This window comes from Polypterus senegalus, chromosome 1 (genome assembly GCF_016835505.1).
Source record: "Polypterus senegalus isolate Bchr_013 chromosome 1, ASM1683550v1, whole genome shotgun sequence".
NCBI classification, from domain to species: Eukaryota; Metazoa; Chordata; class Cladistia; order Polypteriformes; family Polypteridae; genus Polypterus; species Polypterus senegalus.
Window position 1 is genome coordinate 122,889,164 of NC_053154.1, and position 22,189 is coordinate 122,911,352.

The 22,189-nt window shown below is 38.0% G+C and overlaps 1 protein-coding gene across 1 annotated transcript in view; it reads right to left on the reverse strand.

The window, feature by feature from the left end:
* The window catches only part of gmps (guanine monophosphate synthase), a 114,041-nt gene that overhangs the window by 40,278 nt on the left and 51,574 nt on the right, over positions 1–22,189 (reverse strand). The window contains exons 9-11 of the mRNA XM_039757386.1: positions 21,315–21,488; positions 21,102–21,207; positions 6,707–6,822 (exon numbers count right to left, since the gene is read on the reverse strand). Of these exons, the coding sequence (XP_039613320.1) occupies positions 6,707–6,822; positions 21,102–21,207; positions 21,315–21,488 (396 nt within the window). The remainder of the gene's footprint in view (positions 1–6,706; positions 6,823–21,101; positions 21,208–21,314; positions 21,489–22,189) is intronic.

Genomic DNA, 22,189 nt, shown 5'->3' on the forward strand with positions numbered 1-22,189 from the left:
ATTCTTACTATTTTAGAATAAAAACTTACATTTGAATCTAGTCTGTAACAGCTGATGTAATTTATGATACTTGTAAAGGTTAGCTTTGTTTTTTTTTTATTCTGTTATTTTCTCAGCCGCATTCACGATCCTAACTCCCCATACCCCCTAAGTAGGTTTGTACTTAAGTAGAATTTGTATGTAAGTCAGAACAGGTACATTATTTTAATAAATGCTATTGTTGACTGACTGTAACCAAGCGCTCTGCCAATGAATGATGGAGTTTCACCTCTCTCTGACCTTTTTATTATTTCTACTTTATTTTCAATGGTGATGGTTTTTCTCTTTTTTACTGTATCACCAGGACGACTTCCTGCTATGTGCATGACAGTACAAGCAGGCTTGCTATTAAGAATGAAAAGGGGCGAGGCGCGTTTCATCACTCGCCCATCACACAGTCACCTCCACTACTGTATGCTGCCTACAGTGTCCGCCCACCGAGAATGAACACGGTGTGGCCAAAGGCGGGTAGTGAATCGTCCACCACTGCCCCCATTCAACAGGCAGCCACCCGAGGCACACTACAATGCTACCCCCTGCCACCCCGTTCACCCTCAGTGGCCTCCGTTCAGCCACAACCGGGTCACCGCTTGCAGCATTACTCAGGTGATGCTGCAGTCCTTCTCCTCCTTGACCTGTCCGCTGCCTTTGGAACTATTGACCATGAGATATTGCTGTTGCGGCTTGAACACCTTGTTGGACTTAAAGGGGATGCTCTTAACTGGTGCAGGTAATATTTAATTGGCAGGCATTTTTCAGAGTCTTTAAATTCCTCTTTTTCGTCTACTACTCCTCTTAAATATGGTGTTCCTCAGGGATCTATTTTAGATCCTTTTTTATTCTCTATATACCTTTTCAATGCTATGCTGATGACACACAGGTTTATATTCCTGTCTGCAACTCTGCAATAAATCAACTGCACAACTGTTTTTCTGAACTAAGATCCTGGATGGCTAATAATTTTCTTGTTCTGAATTAAAATAAAAACGGAGGTGTTTATAGTGGGTCCATCAGCTAAAGCCCAAATTGATCTTGTACTTCTCGGCTCTTTCTCTGTCTTTTGCAAACCTCAAGTCCACAATCTAGGTGTTATCTTTGACAGTAACCTCTCTTTTGAGAAACAAGTTAATTCTGTAGTCAAGAGTTGCTTTTTCCAGCTTCGTGTATTAGGTAAGATCAAGCCTTTTTTATCTCCTAGGGATCTTAAGAAAGCTGTTCATGCTTTTATCTTTTCTCGTCTTGATTACTACAACTCGCTGTATTCTGGGATTAGCAAATCCCTGATACACAGGTTACAGTTGGTCCAGAATGCTGCCGCTCGCTTTATGGTTCAAGCAAGAAAGTATGACTTTGTTTCTCCAATTTTAGCTTCTTTACAATGGCTGCCTGTCAGTTTTAGAATTGATTTTAATATCTTGTTGCTAGTTTTTAAATCTTTACATGGGCTTGCTCCTGCCTATTTATCCAAATTGTGTTTTTTACACCAGCCATCCAGAGTGCTTAGATCTTCTGGTCAGTTGTCTGTTGTCCCTCGTACCAACTGTAAAACTAAGAGCTTTTGCAGCTACTGCTCCTTGCCTGTGGAACTCTTTACCTCATCACATAAAGGAATCGTCTACAATTGAACTGTTCAAAACAAGATTAAAGACTCATTTCTATTCACTCACATTCCGTGACCTTCCTCATTGTGATTATATAACATTACTTCTATTTATTATTTATTTTATTTATGTTCATATATTTTATTTTTATTTATGTTATTTGTATGTTTTCTTTTATTCTATTATTGTAAAGCACTTTGGCCACAGCATTCCTATGTTGTTTAAATGTGCTAAATAAATAAATTGACATTGACAGCCGCCCACTGAGAACAAACGGAGAAGCCGTGTGTGGTGGGCGGGCAGTGAAACGCACCCCTCCGCTCCATCCAGCCTGCATCCAGTCAGGAGCAGTAGCTGCGGCAGCGTAGTGGGCGGCAGCAAACTGCCCCATCAAGCCTCCGTCCTGCGCACAAGCGATAGCTGTGGCACTGGTGACTATGGACCACGGGTCACCGCTTGCCACCGGGAGCCACCCGATGGACACTTCACTATGCAAGCAGCAAAATCGCCCCCCTCCAGTCTCCATCCAGCTACCACTTGCAGCGTCCCCAGGCCGAAGATGACAGAGTGGCAGTTACTGAGGCACATGTGTCACAGCTACGGCCCCGTTCGTAAGTCGTAGGTCAGATGTCTGTAACCTGGGGACTACCTCTAATTATAATTCAAGGCCCCAATTTTGTAACTGGAAGGGACTTTAATCCAATAATGAGAGGTTACAACTTCTTCATAAACTACTTACACTCATCCCATCTGAAGATATTCTGTGGACACACTGTGATCTCTCAGGAGAATTTAGAGGAAACACTCAGGTAAGCATATTGATGTCACGCTTTCTAAAATGACCTACTAAAGTGTCTATAAAACTTAAAATTGATGAGCCATTCTCTCACTTTTTATGGAGCTGAACCTGATGCGTTTCCTCATCTCTTTCAATAGTTTGAAAAGGCTAAAAAGTAGTCATTATGTCAAGAAAGGAGCTTCAGCATCTAAAGTCTTATGCCAGTAAGAGTATTTCTGTTCTCTTTAAAGATACAGATGACACAGCAAAGGGCCCAACAACAGAAAGCAAGCTAGTAGAGCAGCATCACAGAACACCACAGACAAGGGATCATGCAGCAAACAGAAACAGTACGATTCCAATGCAAGAAGAATCCTCCACTTTAACCAAGAGCAGCAAAAAAGCAACAGGTCCACACAACATCGGATATCACCTTTAACACTAGGAAGCTTACGATTTTTTCGTTGTCCCTGACCTCCTTACATTTTCCTGACATACGCCAAGAAATAGCTCCTTATCACTGCGTTAATAGCCCACTTTTGTTTGGCAAATGTGCGTTTTAGCAAAATGCAGCCTGCTATACCCCCAACCCCCAATTCAGTCAGATGAAGGCATCAACCTGCTGCAATTCTCACAGTTCAAGTCTGTGTTAAACTGTTTATCTGGTAATGCATTTGTAAGGAGTTATTTAGGTAATGAAATATCGTGATTTGAAATATGTACATTTCATGTGTGTTCTATGACTACAATGATCTGTGTAAATATTGAATGACAAAGGCAATGAAAGAAATGCTGAAAACATAGCTAAAACAGAAAATGTTTTAATGTTATAATTTTGATGTGAAGTGTAGGATGTATGAAGACTGAATTCCAAATATCCAAGAAACACTTTCACAAAAGGTTTACCAAAACAAGTATGCTTTCATACAAGAATAAAACCGAAGAAAAAGAAATTGCTCAATTGACATGTTGCTGAAGCCCAGCTATCAGTCGGTACAAAGTAAATGGTGTTCGCATATGTGTGTGTTTGTGCGTTTCATTTTCAAACAGTTGTCACAGTGAAGTGATAGCGCTGCTCCGTCACGGATCTTCACAGATGGCGCAGTGGATATGCAACTGTTTAAGCAATGCTGAGGTAACAGGTTTGAATCCCACTTTGTCTCTAAATTTAACACTTTGAGTAGGGATCTACTATTATTATCACATAATAAAAACATACATTTAATGCGAATATGTAACATCCTGTGTAAATTTAAGGGGTACTTGTACCCTCACACGAACACTCATATCAACATTTGAACAATTTTTTATTTCTGGATAAAAAATGTTGATGTGAATGTCCATGTGTGAGGAAAAGAAACATCCACCATAGGCATTGCACTGTCTGTTTGATTAAGAAGACACCAAGAAGAAATAATTGAGCTGTGCTTGTGTGTCTGCTTTTAACCCTTCAGCACTAACTTTTACAAGTACCATAAAGTTACATCAAACTCAAATCAAATGCATGTTTTTATTATATAATATTAACAATAATAGCAGCTCACTATTCAAAACAGTAAATGCAAGGTGGACAGAGGATCAAACCCGCGACCTCTTAATTATGAGAGAGTACTTACCACTGCACCAGATAAGCGGACATGTCTACTTCATATTGATAGATAGTTGGGCTTTGATTTTTACACATTGACATGTAAACATGTAAATTGAACAATTTATTTTTTTTTTGGTTATGGGCTTGAATAAAAGCACACTTGTTTTTGTTATAAGTTTGTGAAAGTATTTATTTCACATTTGGACTTCAGTCTGCACACATTGTACACTTCACATCAGCATTTTGTCATTACTACTATAACATGATAAAGTTTCTCTTTTAGTTAGGTGTTCAACTATTCTTGCCTCGCATTTCCTTTCATCCTACATTTACACAGATACATTCAACACACATGAAATGTATGTATTACAAATAATGATATATTATTTACCCTATACAATTCCAGACACCTAACTCCCTGATAAAAAAATGAACCTGACTTGAATTCAGTAGCCTCATTAACAGGCTCCCTGCTGCCAGTGCTGCTTGACACATTGATGAACTCTGCAACATCAGACAACTGTGTTGAAAGACAACAGAATTCTGTCATTGGTGAAAAAGAACCCCTTCACAGCATTTAGCCAAACCAAGAACACTCTCAGGGAGGGTTCACTGCCAAAGTCTCCAATCCAGAGAAGGCATCATAAAAGTAAACACAGAGGGTTTTACCACAAGGTAAATCACTGGTAAACCTCAAGCATAGGAAGAACAGATTAGATTTTGCCAGAAAACATTCTTTAAAAGCCTGTACTGTTCTGGAACAATTTTTATTTGGACAAATGAAACTGATATCAATATATACCAGAATGTTGGTAATAGCAGAGCATGGAGAAAAGAAGAACTGCCTCATGATCCAGTGAGTACCATATCATCCTTAAAACACAGTTGAGGCAGTTTTATGGATTTCGTGAGACAGTTTCTCTGTGAAGCTTGCAGTACAGGGGGAAAAGATTAAAATCACATAAATTAAACACAATTGAAGCAACAAGTATGCTATCAATTGAAGTGGCTCCATAGCTACGAAGGATAAAGAATTGTGGGAAATCAAGGCACAAAGCCCCACTGATTGACCCGCGCTATTTGCATGTTGAGAACTTGAAAATGAAAATGTATTTTACTTTTCATTTTTGCAGCTTTATTGCGGTTCAGGCAGAAATGGAAATTCCAGATGGGTTATCCTTATATAACCCTATATAAAAGCAGTCGGGTGTCCTTCTGTCCAGTGAGTGCAACACAGGCGCGGAGTTTCACACACGCCCCGTCCATTTTGCAATGCACAATGGGATTTGTAGTTTCGTTTTTCCACGTAAAAGATGATTTTCTACTCCAGACTGTGCGATATCTTCTTCTTTCTTACTATATAAAAGCGGTCGGGATTGTCCTTCCGTCCCGTGAGTGGAAAGCGCAGCGGTATTCCGCTTATCACAGACTTACTACTTGCAGCTTGCGGTACGAAGCGACATGATGTGAGCAGAGTTCTGGTGCTCCCATCGTTTCCTTGCTTTTGTGCGTGATGCGCTGGAAAAATAGACAAAATCATGTCTCTGGAAATAATTAATGTTGATGGAGTACAAATGCCTCACCATGTAGTAAATATCGGGGGGTTCAAAAGGGCGATCTCAATATAGAAAAAAAGTTTAAATTTCATCACAAAAATAACAGAAACGATGAGTATTAAAGTAATACCGCTCAAATGCAATATAACCAAATTAATGAGTTTGTATAAAATATCAAATTGATCTACATATTAAATTGCCTTAAGAAGTGGTCAACTTAAAAGTCGGTCGCCTTAAAAGGCGGGTGAGCCTAGTTTAATTTTAATTTTTGCAGCATGAAATTGCAAATGGGGGTAATTTCATTTTCATTTAAATTTTTTCAGCATTTTTGCATGCAGACTTTGAAAATGAAACTGCAACTGAGAGATTGCATTTATTTTAATTGTTGTAGAAAATACCACCCATAGGACTAAAGCTGAAAGTCTATACTTCAATCACATGAGGACTGTTTTGTTTCAAATCTATTGTGGTGGTGCACAGAGCCAAAATTATGAAAATTGTCACGTTGATACAAATCTAAAGGCTGGAGACCCACCTTGTACAACAGAGAAGCATAAATTAAATAAAGTAGAAGACTTCCCAAATTATTTAGTCAATTACCAGCATTGCCAAAAGCAAGATAGATAATTAACAGAGTTAAATCTTTCCTTTTTTCCTACATTATAATTACTGTCCCTGGCTAGACAAGTTAAATTTAATTTTCCTTTCCTACACTACAATATTGTGGACAACCTCTCAGGAACAGTCAATAGGGTTTTTGTATTTTACGACTAATGCTTAATGAACCAGTAGTACATCACTTTATCACCAAATTAAGAATTAGACTTTTACAAAATCACTTGCATTGGGGTATTTTTCCACAAATCTCTCACGTGTCAACCAGTGTTAACATATACAGTTTTATACTCCAAAAATAGGCTGGTCCAAAGAATACATCATACTTCCTCTCCGGAAACGAAGAAATAACAAAAAAGTGTCAAAAAAATCCAAATATGCATTTTCATGACCCACCCAGCAGTATTCATCCTCAATATCTAAACTTACACTCCCAAATGTACTCCATAAACATAAAAATACTAACTTATGTGCACAAATTAAAATATTTAAAAATCATTAACAATACAAGGATATCAAAATTTACCTTTTTTACACTGGCTGAAAAGTCAGCCACAATTTTCAAAATGTTGTTAGTCTCTGCAAAATCTTTACAAATATATGGTTCATCAGCACAAATAACACGAATAGCCAAACCTGGACCTGCACAAACAAAAATATCAGACAATAAAGGATAAGCCATTATTACAGTTAAGTCATAAAGCAAAAAAAAGCTCTCATTTAAACCCTAGTTTGCAAAAGTATAGCAGCACATGGATAGTTCATGAAACATCAAACTCTGCATTCTGTTTTAAGAGTGTAACCTTCTAACACAATGTTTCATACCAAACTAAACTATAAACATTTTTATTACAAGAAAAAATAATTACAAAATGTTAAGCTACAGTGAAGCTATCACTTGAAATAATACTCAAATCCAAATATATTTTTATATGTTACTTATTGCACTTATATTTTGAAGATAAGACTATCTTCAATATATAGTATTGACCGATGAATGAGGTGCAGATATTCAGTCCAAAAAGGAAATCTTGCATGACTTGTGTTACCTCTTAATAAAGTGTGCAGATTTTGCCAAAATTATCTATTTAACAACATTTTAGCAAAATATGCACGTGTTTTGCATGTTTTGAACACACAACTGGATGACTGACATCTCTGTTCAGCATGAAAACATGAGATTAAAAACATTTCAGGGGCATCACTACAAACTACAAGGGGTAAGTGACATCAAGCATATCTTTATGGGCTGGATTACTCCTTTAAAGCAAAAATATTAATTATTTATAAGATATGTATTTTTCCCCCAACATAATTGAATATGGATTAAAAATGTTCACTATTCCAATCCTTTTTATATCCTGTTCCTTTGCGTTTTATTACTCCTGGTGGATTAACACATCCTGCAGTGCCAGAAAAGTAGTAAGCAAATAAAAGATGCATGTTTGTTCATATAGCATGGTGGGTCCAGAAGCAGTTTCAATAGCTTTACTGACAAAAATCAACAATAAGCAAGTGATACCACGAATGCCTTCCAATACCTTAACTTGGTTGTCTATCAATTGGAAACTTTGTACTTTCTTTTTTATAACTTCCTAATAACTTAAATGTATGTACACAGATTTTCAATGAACAAATTTTTAAGAAGAAAAAAAAAAAAAGAGAGAGAGAGACATCTGTAATAACTTAAAAGGGTTACCCAAGATTGCTTTCCGAAAGAAAAAAAAAAAAAACCTTTATGTCATTTCTGATTATGGCTGACTGTCAGCTTCAATGTATTGCCCAAGAACTGGAATCCCTAGAGATGCAGATTCAACAGCTCCTTACCAGATGAAGGCATCTCAGGGATCAGAAAGCTCACCTCTTAAAGACTTCGATGTCTAGGGTCAATTTGGCTACCTCTACTCAGTGTTGTGCTACTCACAACCAAGGCCAAGTTACCAGCCCCTGCTCCAGATGTCTTCCTCAATCTAGCATTGCCACTCACAAGTGCTTCAACCCACTCCACTCCCTCACTGTGCCTGCAATGGTGAAATGGTTGTTGTAGAAGACTCAATCAAGTGCTACCAGAACTTATGGTTACCTGACCATACAATGTTTGTGTTGCGTTTCCCTGGTGCATGAGTTAAAGAAAGAAGAGCCCCAATAAGGGCAGGACTACTGGGACAAATGTAATCCATGTTGGCGTCACCGACATTCGATACGGACAGTCACAACTCCTGAAAATGAACTTCACATACCTTATTTTCAGGCTATAAAGGAGAGGAACCCGGCTGCGAGAATGATTATGTCATAAACACCTTTGCGAGAGGCGAAAGATCAAATTCGTTGACAACTGACCCTCTTCAAAAAAAAAAAAACCAAACAAATAGATGTGATGGCCTGCATCCAAACAGGTTCCGTGCCCGAAGCACTATAATAAAAGACCCAGACAAAGCAGTATAAATGTGTTACTATTTCAATCTACCATAACTCTCAGATTCAGCTCTTTTCTTCCGAGACCTTAAATATGAATGATCTTATCATTATTGGGAAAACACTTTTTTAACATTAAGTGAAACATGGCTAATCTTGGATGGTGCAGCAGTGTAAAATTGAAGCAGCAACACCGAATTACAATTTTGTTCATTCAGTTCACCAAGGGTGGCAGCTTAGGGAGTATTTACTCGAGTATCTTACCGTGGTTATCAAAGGAGTGCTGCAGTCTCTCGTATGGACCTCCCAAATACATCTTTTAATGAGGAACTCTCAGACTTAGCAGTACAATAACTAAATATGAAAGGTTTCTAACTGTAGGCAATTTCAGTTTGCATGTGTTCAGTTCGACGCCAAAGCAAGAGAATTCATGAACTTACTACACACTTTTGATCTTAATTAGCAAGTCATCCAGCCCACACATAAGGGAGGACACATGCTAGATTTAGTCATTTCAAAAGGATTGAAGTAGGCAGGTCGTGGATATCATTATGTCTTACCAATTTTGCATATTATTTGATCTAGAAATACTGGTTTCTACAACTAACAAGATCATTGTTAAAATTCATTATTTTGACATATCTGCAGCTTCACATTTGCTAATATTCTAAACAATTTGCGTAAATGCAATGTTTTACCTAATAAAGCCAGTAAGGTGGAAATTTTAATGCAAAGGTAAGGGTTGTTTCTGACAAAGTGGATCTGAAAAAACTGTCAAGAAATCCTCCAGCACGAATACTTTGGAAGATCCAAATGAGTGTCAGATTTAAGGAGAACATGTCAAAAAGCTGAGAGACAATGAAGAAATACTAAAATTAACAGTCCACTATGAAATACTGAAGGACAAATAACTGAATAGGACAACACAGTCCACCTTGAGAGGAAGTCTTATTGCTCTAAAATTATAAATGACTAGCCATACGCCGCATAATCTGGTCGGTTTTATAATGATTTTTAAGCACAGGGAGAAAATTAACATTTGAAAAATCGGTAATGTAATAAATCAGCAAGAAAAGCAACATTGTAACAATGCACGGAACGAACCAACACACAATCGTCCGTGACTGAAAACTGGCGGACCGCCATCACACTTTCTCCTGCCAGACGGAGAGATGGGGGTGCACGGCGCTCAGTCGCAGAGTGTGGAACAGGAGGAGAGGAGAAGGACATCCATTCAGCTCCCTCCGTCATGCTAGTCTGCTGATCTCTCTTTCAGTATGCACTGCCCGCTCATGTGCCCACCTCCAACTCGTCACTTGAGTCGTTGTCGTCTTTGCACAGTCCAGATGCACCTGTGACTCACGTAGACGTTTCATTGCTCTTTGCGGTTTTGGTTGCTTTTCTATATATAATCCACCAAGACAACCGACCACAGTAGTAGCGAGGTGGGAGGGGGGTGTGTATAAAGGGTAGGAACGTAACCAGTGGGGGCGTATGAGTCGCAGTGGGAATTCCATGGTTTGCAGCCCGAATGGGGTTCAACAGCTTACCCACACCTCTCTGCACCGGGTAGACACACGCTCAATCTCATGCATAATTATTTATTGAATGCTAAACACTTCTGGAAAGACACGGTTGTCCAAAACGGGTTGGTGTGAGAATACAACAGTAAGTGAATGAAAAGATGGAATTCTGGAGAGAGCAAAATACAACACAATAGTGAACCGCAGCATAACAAACGCAGCATAATTATTTATTGATGGTTGAACACTTCTGGAAAGACACAATTGTCTAAAAAGGGAGAGTTTGAGGATATAACAGAAAATGAACGAAAAGATGGAACTCTGGAGAGAGCAACATATAAATGTCCGTGAGTGAAGAATACGCATGTTTGTTGCGGATGCGAATTGCTGTATGTAGCGTGTAAAACAGTTTGCTATGGTGCACGAGGTCGTGTGTCATAACCGAAAACTCGGTTTTTAAAGACTGCTTACTTCATTGTGTTTTAACCTCAGTTGTAAAGGATTGTTTTAAGGATCCCATGGGATACCCCTCGCAAACCATTTTACACGCTGCATATGGCGACTCACCTCCGCGAGAAACATGCCTCTATGAACAGTCAAGGTGGCTCGGAGGTACATGAGGCCTCTACGACAGACGAATATAAATGACGCCGTTCTTTCTTTGTCGTCGCGCCCGAATTGGTGGGCGTGGCTCTGCGAGTTGTCGTCGTATCCAATGGTCTTGGAGTTGGTGGGCGTGGCTCCTCCCTGCGTGCGCCATAGGCGTCTTACTTATCAGCGGCTTAGTGAATCCACGCCCCTTCCAGTGTGTTTTCCATGGGTGTCTTGCCTTACTGAATTATATATATCTATACTAATAAAAGGCAAAGCCCTCACTGACTCACTCGCTTACTCACTCATCACTAATTCTCCAACTTCCCGTGTAGGTAGAAGGCTGAAATTTGGCAGGCTTATTCCTTACAGCTTACTTACAAAAGTTAAGCACGTTTCATTTCGAAATTCTAAACGTACCGATCATAACGGTCGATAACAGTTGACAACTTCCGCCATGTTGAACTTTCTTATTTATGGCCCCATCTTCACGAAATTTGGTAGGTGGCTTCCCTGCGCTAACCAAAGCCGATGTACGTACTTATTTCAGTGGTAGGATGCCACTGTCGGCTACCATATTGAACTTTCCAATGTCACTAATTCTCCAACTTCCCATGTAGGTAGAAGGCTAAAATTTGGCAGGCTTATTCCTTACAGCTTACTTACAAAAGTTAAGCAGGTTTCATTTCGAAATTCTACGCGTAACGGTCATAACAGTCGACAACATCCGCCATGTTGAACTTTCTTATTTATGGCCCCATCTTCACGAAATTTGGTAGGCGGCTTCCCTGAGCTAACCAAAACCAATGTACGTACTTATTTCGGTGGTATGATGCCACTGTCGGCGCCATATTGAACTTTTCAACGGTTTTGTTACTTATGGGCCCATCTTCAAGAAATTTGTGCAGCGGGTTCCCAACGCTAACTGAATCCTACTTATGTACATATATACGTCCATACCCTGCAGCTCGGTCACCGTGTGAGGCGGCATTGGGTCCCACGTTGTTGGCTGCCTGCCTATATAAGGCCGTCCGTCGATCCGGTCTCTACATTCCCTTCCTTGCTTCGCCACGGGATTTACGTCTCCCTGCTGATAACTACAGCCTTTTTATTTAATCCACAATCCTGTTTTATTGTTCGTTTATTATGATTATAGTTATTGTTTAGGTATTTTAGACTTACTTTACATTGTTCAGGTACCCATTTCCTTTATCATTCCAACCATACCCCCATTATCATGTCTATCGAGGTGATCACATGCATTTCATGTGTGTTCCATTTCTACAGTAATCTGAGTAAACACATTGTTAAAACAAAAACATTTTAATATTTTAGTAATAAACGTTAGAAAATGTAGGCATAAACTATAGAATGTGTGAAGCCCGATTTCCAAAGATCAAATAAACACTTTTACAAAAGGTTCAAGAACAACACAACAGCTTCTGTGGCGTAACACTAAGATTTACCTCTCAAAGCACAGAATGTTGACCGTGCCTTAGAGACCCAAGTTCGATTCCCCACTGGGGAGAAAGTGTAATTTATTTTTTTTTCTTTATAACCTTCGCCTCTCTGCCTGCCCGGAAGCCTCTGCTTTCTGTGGCTGGGGCGTTTTTTTTCTTTTTTTTTTTTTTTCCTTAAGTAAATCGTTAAGTTTAAAATGCTGATTGCATTTATTTCTGTTGATTAATTCATGCTTTCATTCATTATAGCTAGTACTGTTATCAAGTGGTCGCTGTTTTTGCCTGTTGTATACAATCTATCTAGCGCCTTTCACATCTATCTTCACTCACACTGCCTGCTTGCCTGCGTGCAGTGTGTCGATTGATATATGATTTAATCTATTTTCTTTTCAACCTCAAAACGGACATAAAATTTATAAACTGGTATGCACTGTCAGTTAATGAAAACGTTATATTTTCATGTAGGATGCTCCTTTTAAAATATTTTTTAACAATTGAGACTGCAATTAACATGAACAAGTGCCCTTATAACTGTTTTTATTTTTAAGTTCTGTAAGACACACACTGTCAGACAGACCACTGAATAATGCACAGACAGAAGTTGATAGATAGAGATATAAATAGGTAGATAGATAGATGTGAAAGGCACTATCTGACAGGTGCTGCAGAAAGGCAAAAAGGCAGTGAGTGAGTACATTCACATGTGAAAGGCACTAGATAAATGGATAGATATATAAGTGTCTTTCATAATAGGTAGACAGAGAAGGCACTAGACAGATACATAACAGTATTAGCTATATAGTAGTTCCATTTAATATATAACTAGCAAAATACCCGCGCTTCGCAGCGGAGAAGTAGTGTGTTAAAGAAGCAATGAAAAGAAAAGGAAACATTTTGAAAATAACGTAACCTGATTGTCAATGTAATTGTTTTGTCACTGTTGTGAGTGATGAGTGTTGTTGTCATATATATATATATATATATATGTATATATATATTTACACACACACACATAAACATATATATATACATATACACATATATACATACATATATATCTACATATATACACACACATACATACACACACACATATATATAAACATATATATACATATACATATCTACATATATACACACACAGCTATTTCGTATCAGTGCAATACGCTGTTTGTTAAAAGCAGTTGACTCCGCTCTTACGTGCAATAACAAATCAAATCATTCAGTTGTCTTTGCTCATATGTCATTTTAGAGCTGGACGCCTGGCATCTTTTTTGGCCACAAGTTCGTTTCTGTTTGGTGTGAGGTTCTGTGTTGTGGAGATTCTCAGGATGGATTGCAGGTGCTCATCAGTGAGGCGACTCCTGTGTGCTGTTTTGTTAGTCTTTATCACTGAGAAGAGCTTCTCACACAGATATGTGCTACCAAACATGCACAAGGTTCGAGCCGCATGTAGACGGACTTTTTTTGTTCTTCAAAGTCACCAAAGCGCCATGCAAACTCAGTGCGCAATAACTCTAGTAAGCGGTAATTGTTCGGCAAGGCAGCTGAAGCGCTGCATTATGGGATCTGTAGTTTATTGTGTTACCAGCGCTTCATATCCCAGGGCCATTAATAACAATAATACAGTATATAAAATGATCTCGCGGGCCGGATATAATTAAACGCTGGGCCGGATGTGGCCTCGCGCCCTTGAGTTTGACACATATGGACGAAATAGAACTTGAAAAGATATATTTTTTCAAATGTGATCGCGCAATTCAGATAGAGTTGACAGCACTACAGCCTGCATGCCTCAATAAGTCATCCTCCCCTCGCTCTTACTTTTTTACCGTTCATCTAATGAATACACCGAGTATGGCTTTACCAAAACAATCATTGATGGCGAATAAAGTATCCATTATTCGAGTATGTAGAGCGGGATATTATATATATATATATATATATATATATATATATATATATATATATATATATATATATATATATATATATATATATATATATATACACACATATATACATATATATACATATATATATATATACCAGCGTATCAGCGGAGAAGTAGTGTGTTAAAAAGGTAGAAAAGAAAAGGGAACATTTTAAAAATAACGTAACATGACTGTCAATATACAGTATTTGTTTTGTGAGTGTTACTGAGTTTTGCTGTCATCAAGGATTTGATTATCATTATTTCTTTCAATCAGGTTCGTATTTGTAGGATGTGTTGTGTTCAAGTTACATTCCGTGTTTGTCAATCGTTGTAAAGATGACAGGTTTCATTCATCGATTCGTTTCTTACTGCATCAATAAACAGCTCGTCTTCTTCTTTATCTGAGACCTGACACACTGCATGCACTGGTTTTTTTTACACTGTCTTCCTTTAGCGGGACATTGACTTTTTCCAACGTGTGCTTTGTTTCGCAGTAGTTGGATTTATGAATATGCTTGTATGTATGAGGCGCTTCATATTTTTGCTGCCTTTTCAATTGTGTAATTGGTTTTGTTCAGCTCTTTGGAACTGTTGCCTTTTATCTGTGCACTGCGTCAGTTCCGTGAGCCACTCGGTGTACATGCATCGAAGGTTCCCAGCTGTGCTGGTGCCATCTCCTGCTATGTCCATGGCTGTATTTAATGTTACCTTAGTCCTGGCACTTAAAACTTTCTCTCGCAGTTTCGCTGAGTTTGTGTCAAACACCACCCTGACCATCTCATCTTCCTCTCCATAAGCACAGTCCTTCACCCGTGAATATTCACCGTGGCAGTTTGCTATTGGATTGCGCTGACGGACGGCCTTATATGGGCAGGCACTAAATTACAAATGCCAGCGGCAGCCTGTCTATGAACTTAATTTAAAGTGTAGGTTTACATCGTGCTTTGTTTCTGAAGTAGCAGAACTCATGAATATGGTTGTATATGTCACTCGCTCGCTTCTTATTGTTTCGCTGCCTTCTCAATTACATAATGCATGTTTTCTTAAGCGCTTTTTTGAGGTCTTCCTGGTTTTCTATGTACTGCGTGATTACGTGGGAGGCGTGATGATGTCACGAAACTCCGCCCCACGGCGTTGAAGCTCATCTCCATTACAGTAAATGGAGAAAAACTGCTTCCAGTTATGACCATTACGCGTAGAATTTCGATATAAAACTTGCCCAACTTTTGTAAGGAAGCTGTAAGGAATGAACCTGCCAAATTTCAGCCTTCCACCCACACGGGAAGTTGGAGAATTAGTGATGAGTCAGTGAGTGAGTGAGTGAGTGAGGGCTTTGCCTTTTATTAGTATAGATGTATATGTATTTTACAACACGGAGAATTGTTAAAAAAAAAAAAATACATTAAATCATATATCAATCGACACACGTTGCATGCAGACAAGCGGGCAGTGAGAGTAGAGATAAATTTGAAAGACGCTAGATAGATTGTATACAACAGGCAAAAATAGCGACCGCTTGATAACAGTATTAGCTATAATGAATGAAAGCACGAATTAAATCAACAGAAATAACCGCAGTGGACATTTTAAACTTGATTTACTTAAGAAAAGAAAAGAAAAAAAAAAAAGCCCCAGCACACAGAAAGCAGACGTTTGCAGGCAGGCAGATGGTTAAAAAGAAAGAAAAAAAAAAAAAAACAACACTTTCTCCTAGGGCGGTTCGATATAACGATATATATCGGATGACAATATGAAAACGTCTTACGGCAAAATTTTTTTCATTGTTTTGATGGCCACCACGTGGATGCAGACACACTAGCATGGCTGATGAAGACGAGGCAACACCAGGTAGCTCCACACAGAAGGACCTTGTGCCTAAACGAGGGGCTACCTCTGTAGTATGGAGATGGTTTGGATTTGAAAAGACTGACACGGACCAGAAAACGGTACTGTGCAAAATTATGCTGCAAACCAATCGCTACCACAGACTCCAACACGACAAACCTCTTCTACACCTCCGCAAAAAGCACGTGAGCGAGCATGCAGAGAGTTTACAACTGAGAGGCGGGCCACGTAGGATATTACAGTTGTAAAGGTACTATTTAAACGAGCATGTTAAAAGCTTGGAAGATTAATTGCTACCAAAACAATTTGCTTAAGGCATAATTTTCCCTGCAGCGTTTGCTGTCAGCGTTAATCTTGTTAAAATTACGTTTACGCCACAACTGCATTAACACGGGAAATCTCCGTTAACGAGTTACCGCGGATCGCCCCGTGCTTGGGGCTGGACGGCATCAACACGTTAGCGCCGTCCAGTCCCACGCGGGCGATCAGCTGTAACTCATTAGCGGAGATTTGCCACACTCGATGTGCAAATTAACATTTTACTAGAATGTAGCCTAAAAATATTATATTTAATATTATATATTTAATATATTTTTGTCGTAAGCCTTATTGCTGCTACAGTTTGAAGTACAATGTTTACATTTGGTTTTGACAGTTAATGTTAGACTTGTATTTATTTTGTTTAAAGGGTTTATTGGCCTTATATAGTTGTTAGTGCTTTGATCCTTTTATATTTAATATATGTTGTGAGAGTTATTGTTGCTACAGTTCACATTTTGTTTATGTCAGGCATTTTATATAGCAGTATTTTATATTGGGCCTTTAGTAATTTGTTTTTGAAAAGTGTTTTATATTTGATACATTAACATTTTATGTTTACATTCTAAGTCAAACATTTGCTGAAATGTTCTAAATAAAAGAACAGAAATAATTACAAGTTGAGTACTTCTCATTTTTGATTTTTTTTAATTTAAATGAAAAAAAAAGGAGTGGTGATTATATAAACTATTCACTGAATACAAAGAAAATGTACTATATCGTGATATCGGGATATGAAATGAAATATCGGGATATAAGATTTTGGTCATATCGCACAGCCCTACTTTCTCCCAAGCGGGGAATCGAACTCGGGTGTCTGAGGCACGGTAAACATGCTGCACTCTGAGAAGCAAATCTTAGCGCAACACCACAGAAGCGGTTGTGTCGCTCTTGAACCTTTTGTAAAAGTGTTTATTTGATCTTCAGAAAATTAGGCTTCACACATTCTATAGTTTATGCCTACATTTTGTAACATTTATTATTAAAATATGAAAAAGTTTTTGTTTTAACAATGTGCTTATACAGATTACTATAGAAACGGAACATACATGTAATGCATGTGTTCCAAATAACGATCTATTATTTTCACTGTAAAACTCCAGCAGTTGAGTCACTCCCAGATAATCAAACAAGGCATGAGCTGGGAAAACTTTGTGAATGTTCCGAGACAGTGGGGGATGGAATAGCTGGCTGCTTGCTGCTCGTCTTAAATCGGCACATTTAGAAGACAAAAGACGGTGGCGGAGATGTGAGAACGGTTTTAAGGTGGGCCGGATCTACGAGTATTTTCGTAGACCCTGGTAATTCTAGTGTTAAGCAATTAAAAATTTTTCATCAAACTAAATCTGCCCATAAGCACTGTTTCTCAGCTGAAACCCCTCCACCTGTGTCCTTAACCAAGTACCAACGGGTTTTTCAAAGAAGTCTCTTGACAACTTTAGGCTAATTTATAACCTGCCTTTTTAAGCAAGATTCTAGAAAAGGCAGTTTATAAGCAGTTAAATGACTACTTCAATAAACATTCTATTCTTGCAAAGTTTCAGTCAGGTTTTAGAACAAACCATTGTAAAGAAACTGCACTGTTCAAAGTAGTAAACGATTTGCAGGTAAATTAGGACAAAGGCCATATATCGCTCTTGTTCTCTTAGACTTCAATGCAGCATTTGACACTGCAGACTATTGTATTCTTATAAATCACCTTAGACAATGGGTGACCCTCTCTGGCAGTGTCTTAAATTGGTTTTTCTTATTTAACATTTACAATATTCTTTGTTAGTTGTACCTAGGAGATCATTGATATTGTATATGGTGTACCACAACGATCTATTCTGGGTCTGGTGCTTTTTTCCCCCAATGTATATGCTTCCATTAGGCCAGATTATCTCAAAACACAAGGTGAGCTAAAACAGGTTTATTTATCAATACAGCCTGATGACCATGATGCTCTTGGCTTTCTGATCCAATGTATTAGCAGTTATTTCCTAGTGGATGAGTAGTAACTTTCTCAAACTAAATAAAGAAAAAAATGTAAGTCTTAGGGATTGGCAAATATGGAAATAGCAAGGGTATTAGAAATAAACTTGATTCCTTAGTAAAAGTCAAGGTGGAGGTTAAGAATTTAAGGGTAATCATGGACTATGAGCTAAATGCTGAAAAATGAATCCACGCTTTTGTTTTTAGTCTGCTAGATTACTATAATGCACTCCTAAGGGCCAATTTATACTGCACACTCAGAAAGCGTACGCGCCCGCATCATGGCTACCACGCATTCATTTCACACGTACTCTGAGCAGGTCCTCAGAAATTAACGTGACACATGCGCAAGTTGCAGTACCAGCAAAAAGTCGGGGACGCAGTGTGCTAAAAGTTGAAATGTGACGTCAGAGTCTCTGTTTACTATCTACGCAGATCGTATGGGGATCGATGTGCGTGCTTTGCTGTATTAAAAATGGTTCGATGTGGTGAAGCAAAATGCCGACATTCAAATGTCCTATATTCCCGATTGTAATGACACGATACATTTTAAAAGTCTCACATACCATCTTTTGTGCCGTCTTTTTTTTTTTTCTGCAACTTCACAACAGCAACATAATGTATAGCACTGTATTTGAGCCACTGAGAAAAAAATAAAGGACACAGTAAAATCGTGTATTTTGTAATTAAAGTGGAAATTTAGGCTTTAATCTCGAAATGTCCACTTTAACTTCGTAGTTTACTTTATCATTAAAGCAGACCATCGCAAATGTCATCCCAATTTTTAATTGCTACGAGCTTCTTGGACCTGACAGCAGCGGCAAGCAGCAATAGTTTACCACACAGAACAAATTAAATGTATGATATTCCAACTCTCTGCACATTTAGAATCCTTCGATTTATACTTGATATCACTTTCATGATGAAATGCATTAAAGTGTGTATGTTACATTTTACATATAATTTCGTTTAAATAATGAACACTGTTAATAATTACACGGTGGTGGAGCGGTAGCACTGCTGTCTCGCAGGGAGTTATGTTGCTGGTATTTCCTGCTTGTATTTCCACACTGTGCTCCGGTTTCCTTCCAAAGATATGCAGCTTTGGGGATTTGGTGCTGCTAAAATGACTCTAGTGTATGTGTTTGCTTGTATTCACCTTGCAATGAGCGGAGGCCTCATCCAGGGATTGTTTCTCACTCATGCCCAATGCTTGCTGGAATAGACACATCCCTGGATTGATGGATTTAATCAATAAACATCCTTTTCAGAGATATTGCAGTAAGGTGTCATCTGAATTTAATAGGTGTTCTAGGTAATTCACAACACAGAGAAGCCGAACCTGTTCTCACCGTGATAATATCTCGCACTGCCAGCTGGTGGATTCCTCCAGATTTACGCAAAGTACGCGCGCAAGTATAAACACTACAACGCTTGCGTAGCAGGAGCGTCCGCTGCAGCATGCATCGCGTCGCATGAAGTATAACTCCGGCCTAACAGGACTCCCTAAGAAAGACATTAATCACTGCAATTATTGCAGAATGTAGCTACAAAAAACTTAACTAGAAAATCTAAGCGCATCTCACCATTTGTAGTATTATTACATTGGTTATCAATGTAATTTAGAATGGACTTTAAAATACTAATAAAACCTTAAATAATCTTGCCCCTTGTTATATTTTGGAATGCCTGTCCCCCTACAGTCCCAGTCACAACCTTAGATCTTCTAATGGTGGTCCTCCTTATAATTCCAAGACCCAAGCTTAAAAGTAGTGGTGCAGCAACCGTTTGCTGTTATGCACCTAAAATCTGAAATACTTTACCAACAGGGATACACAAGGCAGATATTATGGAAAATGTAAAAAAAAAAAGCTTAAAATATTTTTTTTAATTTAAAAACATAGTTGTACTGTTAATAGACTATATAGACATAGGCATTTTATTAATCTCTGCTTTTCTCTCCTGTCTTTTCTGGTTGTTCTGTGGTGGTATTTCCTGACATCACCATCTGATCAAGGCACACTGACTCCATCGAATCTTCTCTGACAAAGCCTGGAAACAATGAGGAATAATTCAAAGCACATGTGTGTTAGGTAGAATGGGGATGGGTGGCCTTTTGGCCTTTGAAACCTTGCAGATTTTTTTTTTTTTTTCACCTTAACCAGAGTTTGTTTTTTTTTCTGTTCTCCCGGCCATTTGACCTTCTCACCAGACTTATCTTTTGAGTCTTACATCATGAGGTTTTCAAAATATGTTCTGGCCTTCAGTGACACAGAGTTGGTTTAAGCTTGATCAATAATGGATGAATAGAATGGTTGTGACACCATTATAGCCTCTAGCAACCCCAACGGAAAAGCAACCATGCAAAACATGTTTTACCAAACACATGTAGCTTTTTTACGGTAATTTTTCTCTTGGGTAAATTTACTGACGCTGTATTGTATATAACAGGAAGTATGACACTAAATGTGTCAAGTACAAGCTTGTCAAATGTCTTTGACTGGTATAGAGAACTACCTGCACTTTAACTAATGAAGACAAATGCCAGCTATTCACAATTAAAAGGAAGGCTCTGTAGACCAACCTGCATTTGAAAAAGAGTACCGTTTGTAGAAAATGTGGTAAGTTTTACTGATGACAATAGTAGCTATCAGACTAAAAAGACTATTTACAAAGAAGAGATGGACGCTTCCATAACGTTGAATAGTACATTCTAGAGTAGTAAAACACTGACTAAAATGTATCTGAAGTTCATATAAGGATGTGATAACCCTATGCCTCAGTCTTAAATCCAATGCCACAGTTAAAACAAATTTAATGTGATTAAAAAAACTTCAAAATATTCCTTGCAGGCCTTACCAGGAAAGGGATGTCTTGAAACTATGTCCTCAGGAAGACCAAGCTGTCTTCCCAGAGCTCGCACTTCATCCTTGTGAAAGTCTTTCAGTGGTTCAATTACTTTACCCTAAAAATGTAGGGAAAATGCATTAAACACTAAATATTACCTAACTGAAGAAGTCTACGAGAAAGAACTTTTTAATGAACCACATATACCCCTGACTGATTACCTACCTCATCCCTCAATTTTCTTATTAATTCTGTATCGTTGTGGTGCGTTTTTATGACATCTGCTTTGCAGCTTGCAATTGTTGAAGCACTTTCAATCAAATCAGGCCGTAACGTTCCCTGAGCAAGGTAAACTTCTTCTGGTTTCAAATTCATTTCCCCTGTAACTTCATTAGCAACCTTTAAGAAATTGACAATAATCAATCAGCTTTCATATTTGTAGCATCTTCAAATTTTATTTCAATATTTACCAATGTTACACAAAAAGTAATTAACATAAGCAGCAGAAATACCCATAAAATTAATTTTAATAAGCTCTGCTGCAATGACTATTGATACCTGTGCAAGGACAACCTGTCACTATAAACTTTAAAAGGTGAAAGTATACAACAAAACGTTAAAAAAAAAAAAAAAAATTGTCTTCCATTAGAAAAATCAATGCATTTTGATCTATTTTTCCATAGTGCTATGTTCAGGGTATAAAGATTCTAACCAGATTTACAGCTGAAAAGCAGCAACAGTAAATTGGTTAACCAAATAACACAAATCCCAAATAGCACTACCACACATTAAAATATAGCAAATTCATTGTATTTAATAAAAATAATTAACAGTATAAAAGTTCATTACAAATGGAATATGGCCGAATGATAATGGAGAAGAGCATAAATTCCATTGAACAGCACTACTGGAGAAAAAAAAACCTATGGTGGGTTTTTGAGGTCTAATGACCTATGTCAATTCAGTCCCCACTCTGCAGGCATTCAATAATAATATCAGAAGTACATATTAAACACTGTATATATATATACAGTGTATATATATAAATATATAAATATATAAATATATATAAATATATATATATAAATATATATATATAT